A 21,629-nucleotide genomic window follows, 5' to 3' on the forward strand; every position below is an offset into this window, starting at 1 on the left:
CAACATACTTTCACTGTTTAATTCTTCTTTGCTTTATCCTCATACATAGAATATGTTTTTAAACAATAGTGGCTCAAACAAATACTGACTTATCTTGTGACCTAATCTCGCTAGAGTGTAAATGGGAAGATAGGGAGGATGTTAAATAGCATCTATTAGAAATAAATATTTTTAAATCAGCTCGGATAACTTGCACCCAAGAATTCTAAAAGAGTTGGCTGAGGATATCTTTGGCCCACTGGTGTTAATTTTTAATCTTGGAATTCTGGTGAAATTCCAGAAGACTGGAAGAGTGGTGATACTGTGGCAATATAAAAAAGGTCAAGCAGGCTGACCCGGCTAGTCAAGCTAGCCTGACATCAGTCCCAGGCAAAATAATGGAAAAGCTGATACAATATTCAGTTAATAAAGTGTTAAAGAATGGATAGTTGATTAATTCCAGTCAATGTGGTTTTATGGAAAATAGGGCATGTCAAACCTTATCTCCATTTTTTAAAGAGATTACAAGTTTGGTTGATAAAGCCATAGATCAACAGCGCTGGAACCTTGGTAGAAGTGGTGGGGCACGAGGCCCTGCCCCTTCTCCTCTTCCCCCAGAGGCCCCACCCCCTAGCTGAAGCCAGAGCAGGGCAGTGGTAAGAGCCATCCAGGGAGCCCGGGCCGCTGTGGGGAGACCTGAGCCCTCTCCCTGCCCTGGTCGTAAGGTCGCCAATTTTGGTTGGAAGTATTCCTGGAGGCTTCATTACATGATCATCTTTAATTAAAGATTAATCTTTAATTCCTGGAGACTCCAAGTTGATCCTGGAGGACTGGCAACCCTACCTGGGCGGCGCAGTCTGGGGGGTGGGGACACGGGTTGGAGGCTGCTCTCAGGCACCCCAGTCCCCTGCTCAGGGCAGGTGGGGAGTCCAGGGTTCCCCACAGCGGCCTGGACTCCCTGGGCGGCTCTTACCATGGCCCATCTCTGGCGTCTGGCCTGGCCAGGGAGTGGGGGCCTCAGGGAGAAGAGAAGGAGCATGTGAGGGTCCGTGGATAGGGGCCAGGCCTCATGGTGAGGGGAAGCTAAGGCCCCCCTCACCGGGAAGAGGCTGCCACCACTGGCAGGGGCTACACTCGTGCCTGCTTGAGACTCATAGTTTGGGGGGAAATGCAGCTCCCTGTCCCCCAAACTATGCCCATGTTTAAAAGGTGGCATGGCCCTCCCACTTTTAAAAGTGGGGAGGCTGGTTCCAGCACCCCAGCATAGATTGAATACATGTAGACTTTTGTAAGACATTTGACTTGGTACTATACAGCATTATGATTTTTTTAAAAAATATGTAATGTTGATTAAGAACAGCTAAATGACAGATTTAAAAAAAAATTGTTAATTGGGGAATCATCATTGGTGTTTCTAGGGTGGCTCTGCAGGGATCTCTACTAGGCCTGACACTGTTCAGCATTTTCTTCAATGATATGGACGTAGATATAAAGTCATTGGTGATGAGATTTCTAGATGACACAAAGATTGGCAGAGTGGTAAATAATAATGAGAACAATCATACAGAGCAATCTGGGTCATTTGGTAACCTGGGCCCCTTCAGAAATATGTGTTTAATATAGCCAAATGCTAGGTCATATATCTAGGGGGGGAATGCAGACTGCCTACAGAATGTATTCTGGAAATCAGTGACTGAAAAGGATTTAGGCATCCCAGTGGACAAGTAATTCACCATGAGCTCCCCAGTGTGATGCTCTGGCAAAAAAAGGCTAATGAAATCCTTGGATCAGGGAAGTTAGGAGTAGGGATGTGATTTTACCTCTGTATAAGACATTAGTAATATCAATTTTAGAATACTGTGATCTGTTCTCATACCAACATTTTTGAAATATTGGAGAGGGTGCAGTAAAGAGCCACAAAAATTATTTGAGGGCTTGAAAGTGAGAGGCTTGCAGCTCAATCTTTATAGTTTTTTTTAGAGGGAATTGAGAAGAGACTTCATTAGTGTACAAGTATAAAATACCAGGTACTTAAAGAGTTTTTTAAACTAGCAGAGAAAGGCATAACAAGAACCAATGGAAGCTGAAGCCAGACAAATTCATATTAGAAATAAGGAATAAATGTTTAAAGTCAGGGTGATTAACTATTGGAACAATCTACAGTGTAAATGGTGGATTCCCCATCTCTTGATATCTTCAAATTCTATAAAATTTGATACTATCTCGCATGACCTTCTCATAAACTAACAAGGGAAATGCAACCTAGATGGAGCTACTATAAGCTGGGTGCAAAACTTGTTGGAAAACCATTCTCAGAGAGTAGTTATCAGTGGTTCGCAGTCATGCTGGAAGGGCATAACGAGTGGGATTCCACAGGGATCAATTCTGAGTCCAGTTCTGGTCAATATCTTCATCACTGATTTAGATAATGGTATTGAGAGTACATTTATAAAGTTTGTGGACGATACCAAGCTGGGAGGGGTTGCAAGTGCTTTGGAGGGTAGCATTAAAATTCAAAATGAGCTCGACAAACTGGAAAAATGGTCTGAAGTAAATAGGATGAAATTCAATAAGGACAAATGCAAAATGCTTCATTTAGGTAGGAACAATCAGTTGCACACATACAAAATGGGAAATGACTGCCTAGGAAGGAGTACTGTGGAAAGAGATTTGGGGGTCATAGTGGACCACAAGCTAGATATGAGTCCACAGTGTAACACTGTTGCAAAAAAAAGTGATCATCATTCTAGGATGTATTAGCAAGAGTCTTATAAGCAACACCACGCAAATTAGTCCTCCGTTGGAGTATTGTGTCCAGTTCTGGATGCCACATTTCAGGAAACGTGGACAAATTGGAGAAAGTCCAGAGAAGAGTAACAAAAATGATTAAAAGTCTAGAAAATATGACCTATGAGGGATGATTGAAAAAACTGGGTTTGTATAGTCTGGAGAAGAGAAGACTGAGAGGGAGGAGGCATGATAACAGTTTTCAAGTACATAAAAGATTGTTACAAGCATAGGCGCTGACTTCCCCTCTTTCCCGTGGGTGCTCGACCCGCCCTTCTGCCCCCGGCCCCACCCGGACTCCACCCCTTCCCTGAGGTCCCATCCCCATTCCAACCCCTTCCCCAAAGTCTCCATCCCCTCCCTGCCCCCATTCCAACTCCTTCCCCAAATCCCCACCCCGGCCCCGCCTCCTCCCCTGACCATGCCACGTTTCCGCTCCTCCCCCTCCTTCCCAGAGCATGCTAACGCTGCCAAACAGCGGCCAGGCGGGAAATGCTGGGAGGTAGGCAGAGGAGCGGGGACGCAGCACGCTTGGGGGGGAAGTGAAGGGGGAGGGGAGCTTGCCTGCCGGTGGGTGCAGAGCACCCATTAATTTTTCCCCATGGGTGAGTCACACACAGAGTCAGTGCCTATGGTTACAAGGAGGAGGGAGAAAAATTGTTGTTCTTAACCTTGGAGGCTAGGGCAAGAAGCAATGGGGTTAAATTGCAGCAAAGGAGGTTTAGATTGGACATTTAGAAAAACTTCCTAACTGTTAGGGTGGTTAAACACTGGAATAAATTGCCTAGGGAGATTGTGGAATCTCCATCATTGGAGATTTGTAAGAGCAGGTTAGACAAACACCTGTCAGGAATGGTCTAGATAATACTTAGTCCTGCCATGAGTGACGGGGACTGACTAGATGACCTCTCAAAGTCCCTTCCAGTCCTATGATTCTATGAAATTAAGACTCAAAGCCTTTCTGGAAGAAGAGCGCCTAGTCCAATAGAGAGAGGGCAGGAGTTGTTGGAGACAGCATCAATACCGGGCCCCAGTAGGATAGAGGATGGCACTAGGGGTACTATGAGGGAAAATAGAGAGACACAGGAGTTACGACTAGAGGGAACAGGGGATAGATTTGTAAATCGCACTGTCACCAGGCAAAGGCAGGTTTGTGTGATTGGAGACTCCTTGCTGAGGAGGTTGGACAGGCCTGTGACCAGAGCGGACCCTGAAAACAGAAGGGTGTGCTGTCTGCCGGGTGCTAAGATAAGGGATGTGGACCTGCGGTTGAAAAGGATCCTAAAAGGAACGGGTAAGAACCCCTTGATCATCCTTCACGTAGGAACGAACGACACTGCTAGGTTCTCGCTAGAGAGAATTAAGGGAGATTATGCCAGGCTGGGGAAGACGCTTAAGGAAGTTGAGGCTCAGATTATCTTCAGTGGGATTCTGCCTGTTCCTAGAGAAGGACAGCAAAGGGCTGACAGAATTGTGAGGATAAATAGCTGGCTAAGGGAGTGGTGCTATAAGGAGGGCTTTGGGATGTATGGCCACTGGGAGGCTTTCGGGGACAGACAGCTGTTCTCACGGGATGGACTTCACCTGAGTAGGGAAGGAAATAGACTTCTGGGAGGGAGGCTGGCTCCTCTCATCAAAAGGGCTTGAAACTAGGAATTTGGGGGAGACGGTTGGGAGATGTTCAGTTAATTTCCACGCCAGATTCCAACTCTGAAAAGGAGTGTGAGGAGATAAGCACAGACATAGGTAGGGGTAGGGAATTGGACATAAGAAAGAGGGGGCGGAGGAACAGCATGGGGTCCGTACCAAATTACACAACTAATGGGAGAAAGGATAGACAGCATACGGTAAGATGTTTATACACCAATGCGAGAAGCCTAGGTAACAAAATGGAGGAATTGGAGCTCCTGGTCCAAGAAATGAAACCTGATATCGTAGGAATAACCGAAACGTGGTGGAACGGTAACCATGACTGGAGTACAGGTATGGAAGGGTATGTGCTGTTTAGGAATGACCGGAAAAAAGGTAAAGGTGGGGGAGTGGCGTTATATGTCAATAATGAGCTAAAATGTAAAGAGATAATAACTGATGGAATGGATAAGACGGAGTCTGTATGGGCAATAATTACACTGGGTAAAAACTACTAGAGCCTCCCCCGAGATAGTGCTTGGGGTGTGCTATAGACCGCCGGGATCTAGCCTGGATGCGGACAGAGAACTACTTAATGTTTTTAGGGAAGTAAAAACTGATAAGAACTGTGTCATCATGGGGGACTTTAACTTCCCTGATATAGATTGGGGAACAAATGCTAGTAACAATAATAGGGCTCAGATGTTCCTAGACGTGCTAGCAGATGAATTCCTTCATCAAGTAGTAACTGAACCGGCGAGGGGGGATGCCATTTTAGATTTAGTGCTGGTGAGTAGTGAGGACCTCGTTGAGGAAATGGTTGTAGGGGACAACCTTGGCTCGAGTGACCATGAGCTAATTCGGTTTAAACTAAATGGAAGGATTAACAGAAATAATACTGTGACTAAGGTTTACGATTTCAAAAAGGCCAACTTTAATAAATTAAGGCAACTACTTAGGGAAGTGGATTGGGCTAACATACTTAGGGATCTAAAGGCAGATGACGCCTGGGATTATTTCAAGCTGAAGTTGCACGAGCTGTCTGAGGCCTGTATCCCGAGAAAGGGAAAACGGTTAGTGGGCAGGAGATTTAGACCTAGCTGGATGAGCGGGCGTCTCAAAGGGGCGATTAAGAAAAAACAGAAAGCGTACAGAGAATGGAAGAAGGGAGGGATCAGCAAGGAAACCTACCTTATTGAGGTTAGAGCATGTAGGGATGCGGTGAGAAAGGCCAAAAGCCGTGTAGAGTTGGACCTCGCGAGGGGAATTAAATCCAATACTAAGAGGTTTTATAGCCATATAAATAGGAAGAAAACAAAGAAAGAGGAAGTGGGACTGCTGAAGAATGTAGATGGAGTGGAAATTAAGAATAATCTAGGCATGGCACAATATCTAAATGAATATTTTGCATCGGTCTTTAATAAGGCTAATGAAGGGTTTAGGAATAGAGGGAGTAGGACAGAGGGGAATAAAGGAGGGGGGATTGACATTACAGTATCAGAGGTGGAAGCCAAACTTGACCAGCTAAACGGGACTAAATCGGGCGGACCGGATGATCTTCATCCTAGAATATTGAAGGAACTGGCGCGAGAAATTGCGAGCCCCTGGGCGATAATTTTTAATGAATCTGTAAACTCGGGGGTGGTACCGTTGGACTGGAGAATAGCTAATGTGGTCCCTATTTTCAAGAAGGGGAAAAAAAGTGACCCGGGTAACTACAGGCCTGTTAGTTTAACTTCTGTAGTATGCAAGGTCTTGGAAAAAATTTTGAAGGAGAAAGTAGTTAAGGACCTTGAGGTGAATGGCAATTGGGACAAATTACAACATGGGTTTACGAAAGGCAGGTCGTGCCAAACCAACCTGATCTCCTTCTTTGAGAAAGTAACAAACCTTCTAGATAAAGGAAATGCGGTGGATCTAATATACCTCGATTTTAGTAAAGCGTTTGATACGGTACCGCATGAGGAATTATTGGTTAAATTGGAAAAGATGGGGATCGATAGGAAAATCCAGAGGTGGATAAGGAACTGGTTAAAGGGGAGACTGCAGCGGGTAGTACTGAAAGGTGAACTGTCAGATTGGAGGGCGGTCACCAATGGAGTTCCTCAAGGTTCGGTTTTGGGTCCGATTTTATTTAATCTATTCATTACTGACCTCGGAACCGAATGTAGAAGTGGGCTGATAAAGTTTGCGGATGACACAAAGTTGGGAGGTATTGCCAACTCAGAGAAGGATCGGGATATTCTGCAGGGAGACTTGGATGACCTTGTTAATTGGAGTAATAATAATAGGATGAGATTTAATAGTGAGAAGTGTAAGGTGATGCATTTTGGGATGACTAACAAGAATTTCAGTTATAAGCTAGGGACGCATAGGTTGGAAGTGACGGAGGAGGAGAAGGACCTCGGAGTCCTGGTTGATCGCAGGATGACTGAGTCGGCAATGCGACGTGGCTGTGAAAAAGGCTAATGCGATCTTGGGATGCATAAGGCGAGGTATTTCTAGTAGGGACAGGGAGGTGCTGCTTCCGTTATACAAGGCGCTGGTGAGACCTCACTTGGAGTACTGTGTGCAGTTCTGGTCTCCTATGTTTAAAAAGGATGAACTCAAACTGGAACGGGTACAGAGAAGGGCCACTAGGATGATCCGAGGAATGGAAAACCTTTCCTATGAAAGGAGACTCGAGGAGCTTGGTTTGTTTAGCCTAACCAAAAGAAGGCTGAGGGGGGATATGATTGCTCTCTTTAAATATATCAAAGGGATAAATACCAGGGAGGGAGAGGAATTATTTCAGCTCAGTGCTAATGTGGACACGAGAACGAATGGATATAAACTGGCCGTGGGGAAATTTAGGCTTGAAATTAGACGAAGGTTTCTAACCGTCAGAGGGGTGAAATTTTGGAACAGCCTTCCGAGGGAAACGGTGGGGGCGAAAGACCTCTCTGGCTTCAAGATTAGGCTAGATAAGTTTATGGAGGGAATGGTTTGATGGGATAACATGATTTTAGTCAAGTAGGCAATAACAGCCATCGCTGGTAAAAAGAGGGTCCGGCTAGAGAATCTTGCCTGTATGCTCGGGGTTCTGCTGATCGCCATATTTGGGGTCGGGAAGGAATTTTCCTCCAGGGTAGATTGGCAGTGGCCCTGGAGGTTTTTCGCCTTCCTCCGCAGCATAGGGCAGGGGTCGCAAGCTGGAGGATTCTCTGCAACTTGAAGTCTTTAGATCACGATCTGGAGACTTCAACAGTAGAGTTAAGGGAAAGTGGGGGGGTCAGCTTTTGTGGCCTGCATCATGCGGGAGGTCAGACTAGATGACCATATTGGTCCCTTCTGACCTTAAAGTCTATGAGTCTATGTTAGTCAGGCACAAGTTATCGGGCTCAACACGGGTAACTGTGTCAAATTCTGTACTCTGCATTAGATAGGTGGTCAGACTAGATGATCTAATGTCCTGTCTTACCTGATACTGTATGAATCTATGACAGTGTACTGTTCTAGATATATACAGTGGTCACCCTTAAACGGTGTGTATATTGCGTATGATAAATAGTTTTAGTATTTGCATAATTAAGTGTAACTTCTTAAGATTGGGTATATGTGCCCAATCTGTGTGCAGACCACAAAACAGCAAAATTCCCTCACTGCGCTGGAAGAAGGAAGCTAGCCCTGAAAGACCGCCTAAGATGCGAGTCATGGAGAAAAGAACTGGTATCTATGACTTCATAGTCTGCTGTAAGGTGGAGTTAAGTGGCAGAAACCATGGGGTGGTGGGTGAACCCCCGCTTTGGGGAGACTAGCTAGCCAGCCCTGCCTCTTCCACCCAAGGACCCCCTCCGCCCCCCGCATGCCGGAGCCCTGAACCCACCCCCAGTAAAAGAAGAAGCCCTGAGGGGGCCCCATGACCACAGGAGCCCCCACTCACCCACCCCAGTCACATTGGTCGGAGCCGCCGCCACCAGCAATCCCCCCGACCCACCGCTCCTCTCCCTCTCCCCCTCCCCCGAGCACCAGGCCGAGCTGCCAGCCTCCCCAAGTGCTGGGCAGTCCCCCCTGCTTCTGATGCCCCCCCCCCAGCCGAGTCATGGCTCCTCTGCCCCTGAAGGCTCTCCTCCGCCCAAGCCGCTGGACCCCACCACCAGTGCCGGGCCGGGCCAAGCCGCAGGGCCCCCCAAGTGCCAGGCCGGCCCATCGCCTGGTTGGCCCACCTAGCGCCAGCCCCTCCCGCCCCTGAAGGCTCTCTCTCAGCCGAGCCACTGCCTGCACCAGCGCCAGGCCGAGCCGCTCGCCACCCAAGTGCTAGCTCCTGCCGCCCCTGATGGCCCCGCCCCCAGAGAACCCAGCCGAGACTCCTCACTTCGCTGGCTCTTGCCACCCTGAGCAGGAGGGATGTAGCTTGCAGCAGGGACCTCTGGGGAGTGGGCGGGGGAGCAGGAGTGGAGGAGATGGTGGGTGTCTCGGGGAAGGGGCGAGGCCACTGTGGCTCAGGTGTCCAGCGGCAGGTCGGCGGCAGCACTACGGAAGACTAAGCCTTCCCTGGCCTATTATACCCACTGCCCATGGCAGAAACCATTTAAAAAAAAAGGGGGGGGGCTTCCAGGTTGGGAGAGTTAGTGTGAAGTTTTGCTAGGTAGAGGAGTGCTCTCTGGTTTCCTGCTGTCTCATAAAACTCCTGAACCTGGCCTTGGCTAGCTTAAAGGCCTAATTGGGGAATTAATCACTCATCTTGAACACAGCAGAACTGTCCTACTGCTCAAGGACTGTAGAATGTTGTTTTGTTTTTGTTCCAACTGGAACCTTGGCTGAAGGAAGCAGCCCTGTGTCTGTGGAACCTTGGATTAGATTGAAGGAGGTCTTGTTTGTTTTTCTTCATTTGGACCAATAGTCAAAGAAAGAAGCCTTTTGACGGTTTAATTTCATTTGGTTGAAACTGAAATTATTTCCCCTCCATTTTGGGACCTACCTTAAAGGGACCATAACCCCAACCCAGTAGCATAGCTTGTGATCCCACCATACTTCCTTTCACTTATATATGTATGTTCCTTTCCTAGCGCTTTTCTTACTATTTTATTGTTTACTTTCACAAGACTATGAATGATTCCATGGAAATGTCTGGTGTTTGGTGGTAAACAGAGAATATGCTAACTGATTTTTTTTTTTTTTTTATTTTAGAGTCATTTATAAATTACTGGCTTCCAAAAGTGAAAGTATCTGGGTGCAGGCTCTGAAGGTACTGGGATATTTTCTCAAACACCTGGGTCACAAGTAAGTGTACTGTCTGAAGTAGTTGTAGTGGCATACAATGATTATAATTTGTTTTGTTTTTTGTAATATTCAGTTTAAAATACAAAACATGACATCTAGAAAGTGCTTAGAATGCATTAACTGCAGTGTCTATGATGAGTAATTTGCAGATTCTGTTATTTTTATAGATACGCAGTGAAGAAAAATACCTAATTTTCAGATTAATTTCTTACAAAATAGTAATTTCAAAAGATAAAAAACATTGTCTGGTAACTTTTAAATGTTTGTGAAAATAAGTCTTAAACCAAAATTGCTTTAGAAAACAAAACAAAAAACCCAGTAATGGTGTTAATAAACTAAATGTATTGTTCTCATATGGCCGTATATCTCTGAAAGTACAGTAGATATGAAACTCAATGTTTTATGGATCATTAAAGATTGTTGGTCAGTCATTTGCATTTTTAGTTGCATTAGGAATAAACATCTGGGAGGAATTACATAAAGACATTTAAAAAGATGATGGAAATAAATATAACTGAAGAATAATAAAACATTCTCATAAAAATATTAGCTACTACTGTGTTATACAAATACAGAAGGAACAGCAAATAAAGTATGTAAATAGTGATAAAAATTAAAATAGTGATAAAAATAGAGAAGTAAGATGTAGAAAGTGTAATAAGTGAAATTTAGAATTAGTTGTTTCCATGTAGACAGATTTTTGTTTAGTTTCCCAAATGCTATTTTGACTAGCCCCAAATTATTTCTAATGTGCTATTACATGGTGCTTTACATTTTCAAAACAATGTCCATACACTGAGTAATTAATCCTCTTAACACTCTGCGAGGTTGAATAAATTATTAATCCCGCTTTACAGATGATGATACTGCGACAGAGGCTAAATGATTTGCTTGGAGTTACACATGTGCATCAGTGACCGAGCCAGCATGAGAACTCAAGAGTATCTGGTAGCAAGCTCTCTGCTCAGTCATTTAGGCTACCCAGCCTCCCTAATTTCATTCAAGTAGCTACAACCGTATTGATGGCACGATATAGTAGGTATGGTAGAGTAGCATCAAGGAAAATTGTATGACACAGCAGAGTCAAGCACTTGATCATTTGCACAGCTTATTGTACTTCATACATGACTCACAAAATGCTTTAGATTTTGATCCGCGTAACATAAAAAGAAAAAAAAGTTTTTAAGGTATGCTTTTCTAGGATAATTTTGATTTGGATTAAGAAGGTCAGTGATTATGAATGTAGACAAGAAGATATGTTCTTTTTTCTTGGAGTGAGAATGTTATCTGGCTTCAGTTTTCAGTATTACCTGAAATTTCAGAGTAGCAATTTAGGAAGACTATAAGAGGGAATTTTATTAATGTGGGATGCGGTTAAAGCAAGGATAAGGATTTTAGCTCAACTTGATGATTAATTCTGACACTTTAGAGGTGGTGATTGGCTACTTATACAATTGAGTTATGAGAAGAAAAATATTTTGAATAAAGAGTGTTTCTAAGATTTCTGTCCCTGGGAAAAGTAAAAGTCTAATTTAAGGAAATCTGCTGTGGAATAAGACACAGAACAGGTAGTATGTTTTACTCAAAAGTTCAGTCTTTCAAAATGTTTGATAGTAGGAAGTTATGATCTGGTGAGGAGTTGACATGAACAAGAAAAGTAGATAGATGGGACCTTTATTTGAAGGACATGTAATTTAGAGTGACATCCAAGGCTGAAACTAGCAATATGATATTCCAGAAAAAGAATGTAGATGAAGAAGAAAAATAATGATCAACTCCATGATGGAAGGGGCTTAAGTTCAGATGTAATGCCTTCATCAGAAATGAGGAAGTGGTTAGAAAAGTAGGAATCAATCTAGGACAGGATATTTGTGTAGACACTGGTTTTTCTTGAGGGGCTCCAGGATAGAATGATCAATAAAGTACACTCACTTAACTGAGACATGGTTAATTGTGGAAAAGATGCCTAAATTGAATTTTTCTCAAGGGATTTATTAAGTCCAAATTGCTGCTGTTAATCGTATTTTGTATTTCTAATTTACATTCCACCTGAGGATCTCAAAGGGTTTTATAAATATTACTGGCTAAAACCTCAAAACAGTTGTGTTAGACAGGAGTTATTTCCAGTTTAAAAATGCATAAAAAGGCCTGAAGCAGTTGTGATTTGTCCAATAACCATGTTGTGACCAGTCTAGTTAATGGACTACAAAATTGTCTTTCTGCTAATAAATCAATGGCAAGCTCTGTTGCTTCCCAGGAGCACTATAGGAAATGAAGGGTGGGATTTTCAAAAGTGCCTAAAGGAGTTCTCCCACTGAAAATTTTGGTTGCCTGAACCCCTGAGGCTCTTTGGAGAATCCAGCCAATTATGGCTGCATCCGTAGGGCCTCCATAGTTAAATACAAATCAGCGCATCATTAGAGAAGAAGTAAAATCCCTTCTGTTTTGCACTTTAGTTACTGAATTTGCTTTCCAAATTTGATGTGATAGCTCTTCATAAAGGAATTTTCTGTAATTTTTTTAGTGAATCTTTACAGCTGAAATATTTTAAAATGCTCCCATTTTGAAATTTGTCCTGTTCACATCATATTTTGGGAGTTTGAATAGCTAAAAACCCACAATCCTCATAAACACCAAATCACACACATGCATACCTGTGCGTGTCTATCTCATATTTTTTCTGATATTTTGGACTTGGACCACTTCTGAAGTTTTAAAACTAAACCGTTATTATTCCAAAGAATAATTGTGAGTAGTGCAATGATTAGCCAGAAGAACTGCAGGGTTCTGTCAGCCACGTCATTTTTTCCTGACACTGCAAGCTTGATTCAGCAGCCACAATCTTCATGTACCCCTAGTGAGCGAGGGAGGGAGTCTGGGCAGGGAAGAGCTGGGTCTTGTGGGGAGATGATACTTTGTGAAAGAGTTTGGAAAAATGGGATTTATTAGGGATTTGTGAGTCCCAGGGACAAAGACGTTTGTGTGCAATGTGAGGCCTGAGCTAGAAAGAATTAGGGCTTTGCTGAGGCCTAGGGTGGAGGGGAGCCACTCCATCCTCCTAGCCCATCAAGGCAGTAGTGCCATGGGGAGATCTTGATGCCTCAGTGCAGACAAGCTTGACTTTCCCCACACACAACCTTGGTCTCTTCATCCACCAACCAAAAGCCTTTATCCCAACCCCGCCCCCCACTCACAACCCCATGTTCTGTTATATGATGCACTATAAAACAGTACCATGGAGAGGAAAGAGGAGGAGGTGAACAGATCTATGTGGGGGATTTGGATGGGTGAGATTGTGGGGGGCAGGGAGGAGCAGGTCTATTTTATGGGAGCATGGAGATAAAGTGAAATTTGCACTAAGTTGCTGGTAGTAGCAGAAGATGGAGAGGTGGTTTGTCTAAACATGTAGTCTTAACTGTCACCATAAAATACACTTCTGTTTATGCACACACTGACTTTAACGCTGTAATTTTTAAGTACAGAAATAACTTTAGAATAATCTCTAACATAAATCACTCATTCTCATACATTTTTCCTAAACATTACAGAAAATGACACTATTTGCAATTCTTCACACATCAGTACAAAGCCACATATGCAGCTACACACAATGTAACTTACAAAAGCTGCATTAATATTAATAATTAAAACACACAAACATAAAACCAATTAACATTGCTATAGTCATAGGTATCCATTGGCTCTTTAGCAGAAGGGTCAAGAGAGTTGATGCTGAGAAGGGGAACTAATGGATGAGTTGAGTATAGATGATATGTCAAGTGACTTAATTGATTCTTTCCTTCTTATTTGTTTTTTGTTGGTTGGCTATTCTGTCTAACCACCTTAATACAAAGTCAACAAAGTTGTGTGTCCTCTCTCCCCCCAATTGTATTTAGTTGATTTTTGTTTTTATACAGAATATATGTTAAGAGAAAGTTAACTTTCACATTTAAGCACAAGTCAGGAAATTTCAAAATTAAAGGTGCACACATTGCCATAAATATGTCCCCTTGCAAGTGCATACCACAATAGTCTAATTTTATGAAAACATACTATTTCTCAAATACATTGTCTCAAACATGTAAGACGACCACATTTGCAGTTGGGACATTGGATGGGCTGGTACTGGGGTGGTACTGAGAATTTTCTTTCTCAAGTGCACGGCTGGTGAGTCTTGCTCACGTGCTCAGGGTCTAATTTATCACCATATTCAGGCTCAGGAAGGAAATCCCCCGAAGTCAGATTGGCAGTGATCTTAGGGGGGTGTTCATCTTCCTCTGCAGGATGGGGCATGAGTCACTTGTGAGGATCCTTGAGGTATATGTTACTACATTAATTCCATGCCACTGCAGAGGCTTCAAGGACTGATGCACCTCAGTCCCTGTCCTCTGCCTGTGGCACAGAATAATTTAGTCTCTTGTAATATTTTTGTCTAATTTTAGTTGTTGGGCTTGGTTTGTGGATGGTTGGATAGTGTTTAATGGCCTATGATATAGAGCACTGGTCCCCAAACTGTGGGGTGAGCCCCACTAAGGGGCACAGAGGAACATTCAGGGGGTGCGCGGCAGGGCCCGGGCCAGCGCCCATGAGGGGAAGGGAGGGACACCCACTTCCAGTCCCACTCCACCCCCAGCTGAGCTCCACCCCCAACCGCATTCAGCCCCCAGTCCTGCTCCACCTCCCGACCAGATCCATCCCCTGCCCCACTCCACACCCAACCCTGCTCTGGCCCATGCCCCAACTCCACTCTACCCCCTGCTCCGTCCCCAGATCAGCTCTGCCCTCATTCCCTCTCTGCCCCCAGACCAGTTCCGCCCCCAGCTCCGCCTTCAGCCCAAGCTCCGCTGCTGAGGAAGCCTTGGCTATGCAGTAATTGAGGTGGGGGGCATGGGCAGATTCCGTTAACGGTAAAGGGGGGCACACCACTGATATAGAGGAGATCAGAGTAGATGACCTGGTTATCCCTTCTGGCCTTAAATTCTGTGGCACAAGTGTGGTAACCCGTAATATTTTTCTTCCTTACACTAATTTCATAGCCCCAGTGGTCCAGTGTACCTTTAAAATGTTGGGGTCTAAATTAGCTGTTACCACTTAAGAAAGAGATCTTGGAATCATTATGGATAGTTTTCTGAAAACATCCACTCAATGTGCAGCAGCAGTCAAAAAGGTGAACAGAATGTTGGCCATCATTAAGAAAGGGATAGATAATAAGACAGAGAATATCATATTGCCTCCATATAAATCCATGGTACCCCCACATCTTGAATACTGTGTGCAGATGTGTTCGCCCCATCCCAAAAAAGATATATTGGAATTGGAAAAGGTTCAGAAAAGGGCAACAAAAATCATTAGGGTTATGGAAAGGCTTCCGTATGAGGAGAGATTAATAAGACTGGGACTTTTCAGCTAGGAAAAGAGATGACTAAGGGGAGGGGGGCGGGATATGATGGAGGTCTATAAAATCATGACTGGTGTACAGCAAGTAAATAAAGAAGTGTTATTTACTCCTCATAATACAAGAACTAGGGGTCACCAAATTAAATTAATAAGGAGATTTAAAAGAAACAAAAGGAAGTATTTCTTCACACAACACACAGTCAACCTGTGGAACTCCTTGCCAGAGGATGTTGTGAAGGCTAAGACTATAACAGGGTTCAAAAAAGAACTAAATAAGTTCATGGAGGATAGGTCCATCAATGACTAGTAGCCAGGATGGGCAGGTATGGTGTTCCTAGCCTCTGTTTGCCAGAAGCGACAAGGGATGAATCACTTGATGGTTACTTGTTCTGTTCATTCCCTCTGGGGCACATGGCATTGGCCACTGTCAGAAGACAGGATACTGGGCTAGATGGACCTTTGGTCTGACCCAGTATGGCCATTCTTATCAAAGTTCTATGTAAGTTCTCCTTTGTAAGATAGGTGCTTACAAAACTTGTTGAAATGCCTAGGTACTATACATTTTCTTTCAATGAGCAGCAAACCCTTCCTTGGAAGCAGTGTTGGTGAGAAGTCAATTAACTATAAAGCCAGTATTGCTTTGAGCACATGTAGTATATATAAGCCAGTAAGTTTTCACTATTAGTCTTTTGTATCCTCAATCTGTAGTATGTTACATATACCTGTATTGTGTTCATATAAATGACTCGTGCTCCTTGCTATGTTTAGAACAGTACATAGAACTACAAGATGCTACACATGTATTTAAGGTCGTTGAAACTTGTATTATATTTTATCATTTTAGAAATAGTGTGGTATGTAATTATGAAACTGAAGACTGTATTGTAATGAATATACACAAGAGGCATAGCTAAGATTGCATTTCCTGACTCTTAAATGGTTAATCATGCAACTTTAATATTTTATTTATGTGGCTTTTTGTAAGAAACTTTAAAAAAAAAAAAAAAAAAAAAAGTCTGGAAAAAAATAACAAAAGCATGCTATGTTATATTTATTCTCATCTCCCCTGCAAAAATTGACAGAATATCTGTGAATTTAATAAATTAGACCTATTTGGCTACATACCACCAGAACACTTTGTCCAACTTGCCTTTGTAGTTCCATAGAGGAAAGTCATGAAAACTTTTCTATTCTAAGCATTTCAGATATGACCACTAGCACTCTTTATCTATTATGTATTGTTTTAATCCATATTGTACCTATTCTTCCATATAAATTGTAAATGCTTCTGGATAGAGAGTTTGCACTTCATTTTCCATATTTTTTTTCTTAAAGCACTGTGTAGATTTATGGCACTATACAATAAGTACTGTGCATATTTATGGTGCTATATACATGTTTAAACAGAATACAATTTGGGGGATTGGCTGAATTTCCCTGATGTTTTATTTGGGAACCAGAGCTTCTTCCTTCTCTACTTTTAAGGTATAGTTTGTTCTGACTTGCATTACAATATGCTAAAACAGTATTACACTTAGCTGGAATTTCACAACTCTTCAGAATTTTGTATTGCTCATACCGGATTGTTTTAATAGATATATGAGGACTGTTTTATTGTATGTATGAAAGAAAGCTGTGCACAGAGACTGACAATGGTAATAAAACCCATAAATGTTAAAGTGCCTTTCTTGGAAGACATATGGGAGCATAACACTGAGTCCTGTGAGGGAAAGGCAGCACTTCATGTTGCTCATCGGTCACCCATCTGTCCAGTGTAGGGACATCCTTGACAGATTTGGTGGGGGATGGGTACAGCCTAGTCTGTCTGTCCTCTACCAAAGGAAAGTGTCTGTGATGAACATCTTTGAGGGCAAGAAGGTGGTTACATACAAGAACCCATCCTGCATATAAAATTGCATTCTCATAACCATTCAGTATGGACAGAACAGTTTAAATGAATTTTCAGAAATAGCTGAAAGTAATATGCAACATTACATGATAAAAGAATAATAAACAATTTAAAGCATAGATATTATAAAGTCCAAGTTTGATGTAAAATGTTTTTTGATAGCATGAAAAAAATACATTCCTTCTCTGGTTTTGCATCTACTTAAAATCTTCAACATGTTTTATGTTTTGTATTTTTATGTTCTTTCCTCCAGACGAAAGGTTGAAATCATGCATACCCATAGTCTTTTCACTCTTCTTGGAGAGAGGTTGATGCTGCATACAAATACGGTGACCGTTACAACATATAACACACTTTATGAGGTACAAATTACTTAAACATACAAATAATATCATTTGTTGCAAAAAATGTGTTTATATGAATCTGTATTTAAAAGATTCCAATCTTCAGGTCACTATGACTCTATTAAAATCTGAAATTTTAAAAGATCCTCTCTGAATCAAGCAAGTACTTATCATGTTTATTTAGATTTTTTTTCATAAGCACTGTTATAATTTTTGCAACTTGTCTGTAAAGCTTTACATATACCTATGGCATTATAGATGGAGCTAGAAATGACCTTTTATTTAGATTGTTAAAAAATTCCTTTATAAAAGAAACTTTGAGAGTTCTAACACCTTCTGTTTTTACAGCAGTCTTTTGAAATTCAGTGGGAGAAATCCCTGGGGCCATAGAAATGCCTCATTTGTTTTTTCTAGTGAAAGTCAATTGGGGTTTTGTTTAGTTGTAAATTGTTGAAAATTTCCATTTTCCTCCTCTAGCCTGTGTGGTTGGCAATGTGCCAAAATAATAACTGAATATGAATGCTCTAATTTAAGGCTGGGTCCATGTTGTTGCCAAAAGAGCATCAGCACACACTGAATTGGGAGCCCCATGAGTAGACAGCCTGAGTATGCCAGATCAATTGAGATAGAGTGGGGCCCAATTTCTCCTGACAGCCTCCAGTGACCCACCAAATGACCCCAGTGATCCATACCCTTCGCTGGTGGCAATATACAGTGTAGGAGCTTCCCACCTCCTGGTACTGGGCCTTAGGGAACAAATTGTATGGTGAATTACAATCAGATAATGAATTAGGTTGTGTGTGGGATTGCTGCCTCATTTTCTATAGAAGTTGTAAGGTATGTACAGAAGGAGGCAGAGGATTGCAGGAAGAGAAAGGTGCTGTTGTGGTGAAGGAGGGTGACTGTGACTTGAGAGGACTCAATTGTAGCCCTGCATATGTCACAGACTTTGTATGTGATGTTGAGGAATCCAGTTAAACCAAATTTTGACAAAGTAACTGTGTATTCTGAATTTTTGGAGTGCCCAATTTGAAACACCTTGCATTGATTTTTTTCAGAAGTGCTGAATGCTCAAAGCTGCAGTTGAACTCAGTTGAAGCAGTATATGCTCAGCTCCTCTGTCAGTAAGGCAAAGTGGTCTGGAGGAATGAGCACAAAGTTGGGAGTGAGGAGTTCTTCTTTGAGTGCCTAGGTGTATTCCACTGTGGGCAGGCATGCGGTCCAAGAATTCCTGCGAGTAGTGTCTGTTGGTCCATGCCTGTGTCCCTGTTCTCTTCGTGCTCTGCACCCAGGGTATGAGGGGCAGGGCAAGGCAGACCAACCACCTCTTCAGTTCCTTCTTACCACCTCATAACCTGAGTCAGAAACCTCCAGTGTCCCAAGCTGATCCTTTCTCTTCTTCCTGTAAATATTTAAAATTTTAAATTATTCTTAGTTTTTGTTGTTAGTGTTTTGATAGTTCTAGTTAGTCAGTTTTAGACTCCCAACCCTGTGCTCCCAATCTCCCAGAATGGGATTTTGAGGATCCCCAAGAGTCTGAGCTACAAAAATTGCATTTTCTGCCCCCGCTTCTTTTTGGTGAGCAGTGATCATCAGTGCTGCCTCTGCTCCACCAAATGCAATTTTTGACACTCCTTTCCCAGCCTAACTCAGCAGGCATTAGAACTTCAACTTCAGAAACATGTTTTGGAGCAGGCAATGAATCCCCATTCAGACCCAGGCCAGGGAGAACTTCCTGAACGTTGGCCAGAGTCAGCAGGTAGCAAGATCCCTATTCTGTGTCTGACTTTGTAAGGGGCACTCTTACAAACATAAAAACAGATCTCCTCATAGATGATCTAAGGGGAGAGACCCGCCTCAACTCTTTCCAAGTCAGGTGAGCCCTCATGCCCGAGCCATAAGAAATTAGGTCCTCCTAAGCTGCGTGGGCATGTTCAAAAGACTCATAGGCTCAAAAGTCCTTCAGTAGCAGCCTCCACATTGACTCAGAGGCTGACTTTGGTGCTACCTAAAATGAAACACAGAGACCCAAAAGCTCAGGAACTGCTGGTACTGTCAAAGATTGTGAGTTGATTACCTGAATGATTTTATCACTCTCCGTCATACAAGCCACCTCGCAAACAACAAAAGATGCATCTTCCACTACCCAGCCTCACCCTCCAGCCAAGAGATATTTTTAACATGACGCCAGAGAGCTGCAACCTGGTATTGATGCTATCTCCACCTATTACTGAGATCCATTGGGGAATAACTAGCAAAATTTCCCCAAAACTGGGCAGTGAGAACAACAGACAAGTACATGCTGGATATCCATTCCATCTGTACCATAGAGTTTCTCTGCCTCCCTCCTCCAAAACCCTTTTCCCTGTCCCTTTTCAGGGACCCAGTCTCATAAGGCAGTTCTCCTTCAGGAGGTACAATCTCTTCTCCAATGAGAAGCAATACAACAGTGTACCAGGGTGCTGGTGCAAAAGCACCTAATTAGCCTCTGCCCAGTCAGCTCCAATCAGGGGAAATAGATTGGGGCTGACGGAAAAGGCCTGATTCTGGCCTGAGGATTGGCAATACCTGCTGGCTTGACAAGCCAAGAGCTATAAAGGCTGGGGGGGGGGGGCAGCCAGGGAGAAGTCAGTCAGGGAGGGAACTGGAGGCCTCCTAGCTGAAGGCTACCTCTGCCTGTAAAGGAGATGACTAATCCTGCAAGGCTTGTATATAGATACACCGGTGGTGGGAGAACCTTATATAAATAAAGACACAGGTGGTTCGCAACCCTGAAGCCTCTCTGAGCTTTATTGGGGGCAGCAAGTGGGCCCCAGGAAGAGGGGGGGACGTGAACCCTGTTACAAGCAGATACTCCCTCAATATTGAGGAAAAAGGTTCTATTCAAAGTATTTCTTCATTCCCAAGAAGAAAGAAGGCTGGTGACCCGTTCTCAAGCTGTGTCAACTGATAGTTTTTATTCAAAAACTGAAATTTCACATTGGTACATTAGCATCAATAATACCATCCCTACAAAAAGTCACATGGTTCATGGATCTTAATATGAAACAGGCATGCTTTCATGTGAATATTCATCCCTCTGACAGATGGTTCCTCAGCTTTGTGGTGGGGCCCACACAACTATCAATACAGGGTGCTTCCATTCGGGCTCACTACAGCTCCCAGAGTCTTCACAAAAGCGTTCTTCATAATAGCAGCTCAGCTCAGACAAGGCTGCTCCACCGTCTTCCCATACTTAGACAACTGGCTTCTAACCAGCCAGTCTCACCTGGAAGTTTTAATGTCAACTTCATCACTGATGCACCTTCTAGCATCCCTGGTAATCTGTGTAAGCATGGAATAGTCTATCTTGACTCCGACACAGGCCATAGACTTTATAGGATCGACACTGGATTCAGTCAAAGTGAGGGCCTACCTCTCCACAGATTTCACTCCCCACAGACAGATTTCACTCCATGGGCACTGTGATAGACCTGCTTACACACAAACTTTAATGTGTAATGTACCTTATTCTCCAGAGCCATATGCCAGACTCAGCCTTCATTGCCTGTAAGCTGGCTCCAAACGGTATGTACACCAAGCGCACACAGCATGAATACCATAGGGACAATTCCTTCTAAGTGAGGGAATGGTGGAGAGATGCTGGACATGTGTGCATGGGAATTCCATTTCTATCTCTCACACCCAACAATGATAATTACAAACCTCTCCCTGGTAGGATAGGGGAGCTCACATAGACAATCACTAGGATCACTCGGGCAGCCAGAATGCACATCAGTCTTCTGAAACTGAGAGCCCTACAACAAAACATTCCTACCATTCACGCAATCCCAGCACATCCTGATAATGTCGGACAACATAACTACCATTTTCTATGTAAATAAGCAGGGAGAGACATACTCCATCCTGCTCTTTTTAGAAGTGGTCAACTTATGGACCTGGTGTATACAGAACCACATAACCCTATCTGCAGTGTACCTCCCAGACACCTAAAATGTGCTGGTGGACAGCCTCAGCAGGCATTTTGCCACCTATCACAAGTGGGAATTACATGATTCAGTAATAAACACCATCTTCACTCAGTGAGAAACAGGAAATGTAAAGTAAACTGCTCCAGTGAGCAACAGTCCTCTTCTACCTTGGACAAATCACTTCAGTTATGCCTCCCATTGAACTATTATCTCTGGTTCCATGGAAAATTCAACTAGACAGGGCTCAAGTCATCCTCATTGCCCCCAGATGGCCCAGACAATTATGCTTTCCAAACCTCCGACAAATATCATTCCCATCCACTTATCAACATTCAGATCTTTTCAGATTTC

General features: G+C 43.2%; 1 protein-coding gene across 1 annotated transcript in view; it reads left to right on the plus strand.

Annotated features, from left to right (window-relative positions):
- The window catches only part of LOC112121265 (neurobeachin), a 959,539-nt gene that overhangs the window by 266,137 nt on the left and 671,773 nt on the right, over window positions 1-21,629 (plus strand). Inside the window, exons 15-17 of the mRNA XM_029911962.1 lie at window positions 9,444-9,502; window positions 9,565-9,657; window positions 17,217-17,325. Of these exons, the coding sequence (XP_029767822.1) occupies window positions 9,444-9,502; window positions 9,565-9,657; window positions 17,217-17,325 (261 nt within the window). The remainder of the gene's footprint in view (window positions 1-9,443; window positions 9,503-9,564; window positions 9,658-17,216; window positions 17,326-21,629) is intronic.

Source organism: Terrapene carolina, unplaced genomic scaffold (genome assembly GCF_002925995.2).
Source record: "Terrapene carolina triunguis isolate 2854851 unplaced genomic scaffold, T_m_triunguis-2.0 Scaffold139, whole genome shotgun sequence".
In the NCBI taxonomy this organism is placed as follows: domain Eukaryota; kingdom Metazoa; phylum Chordata; order Testudines; family Emydidae; genus Terrapene; species Terrapene triunguis.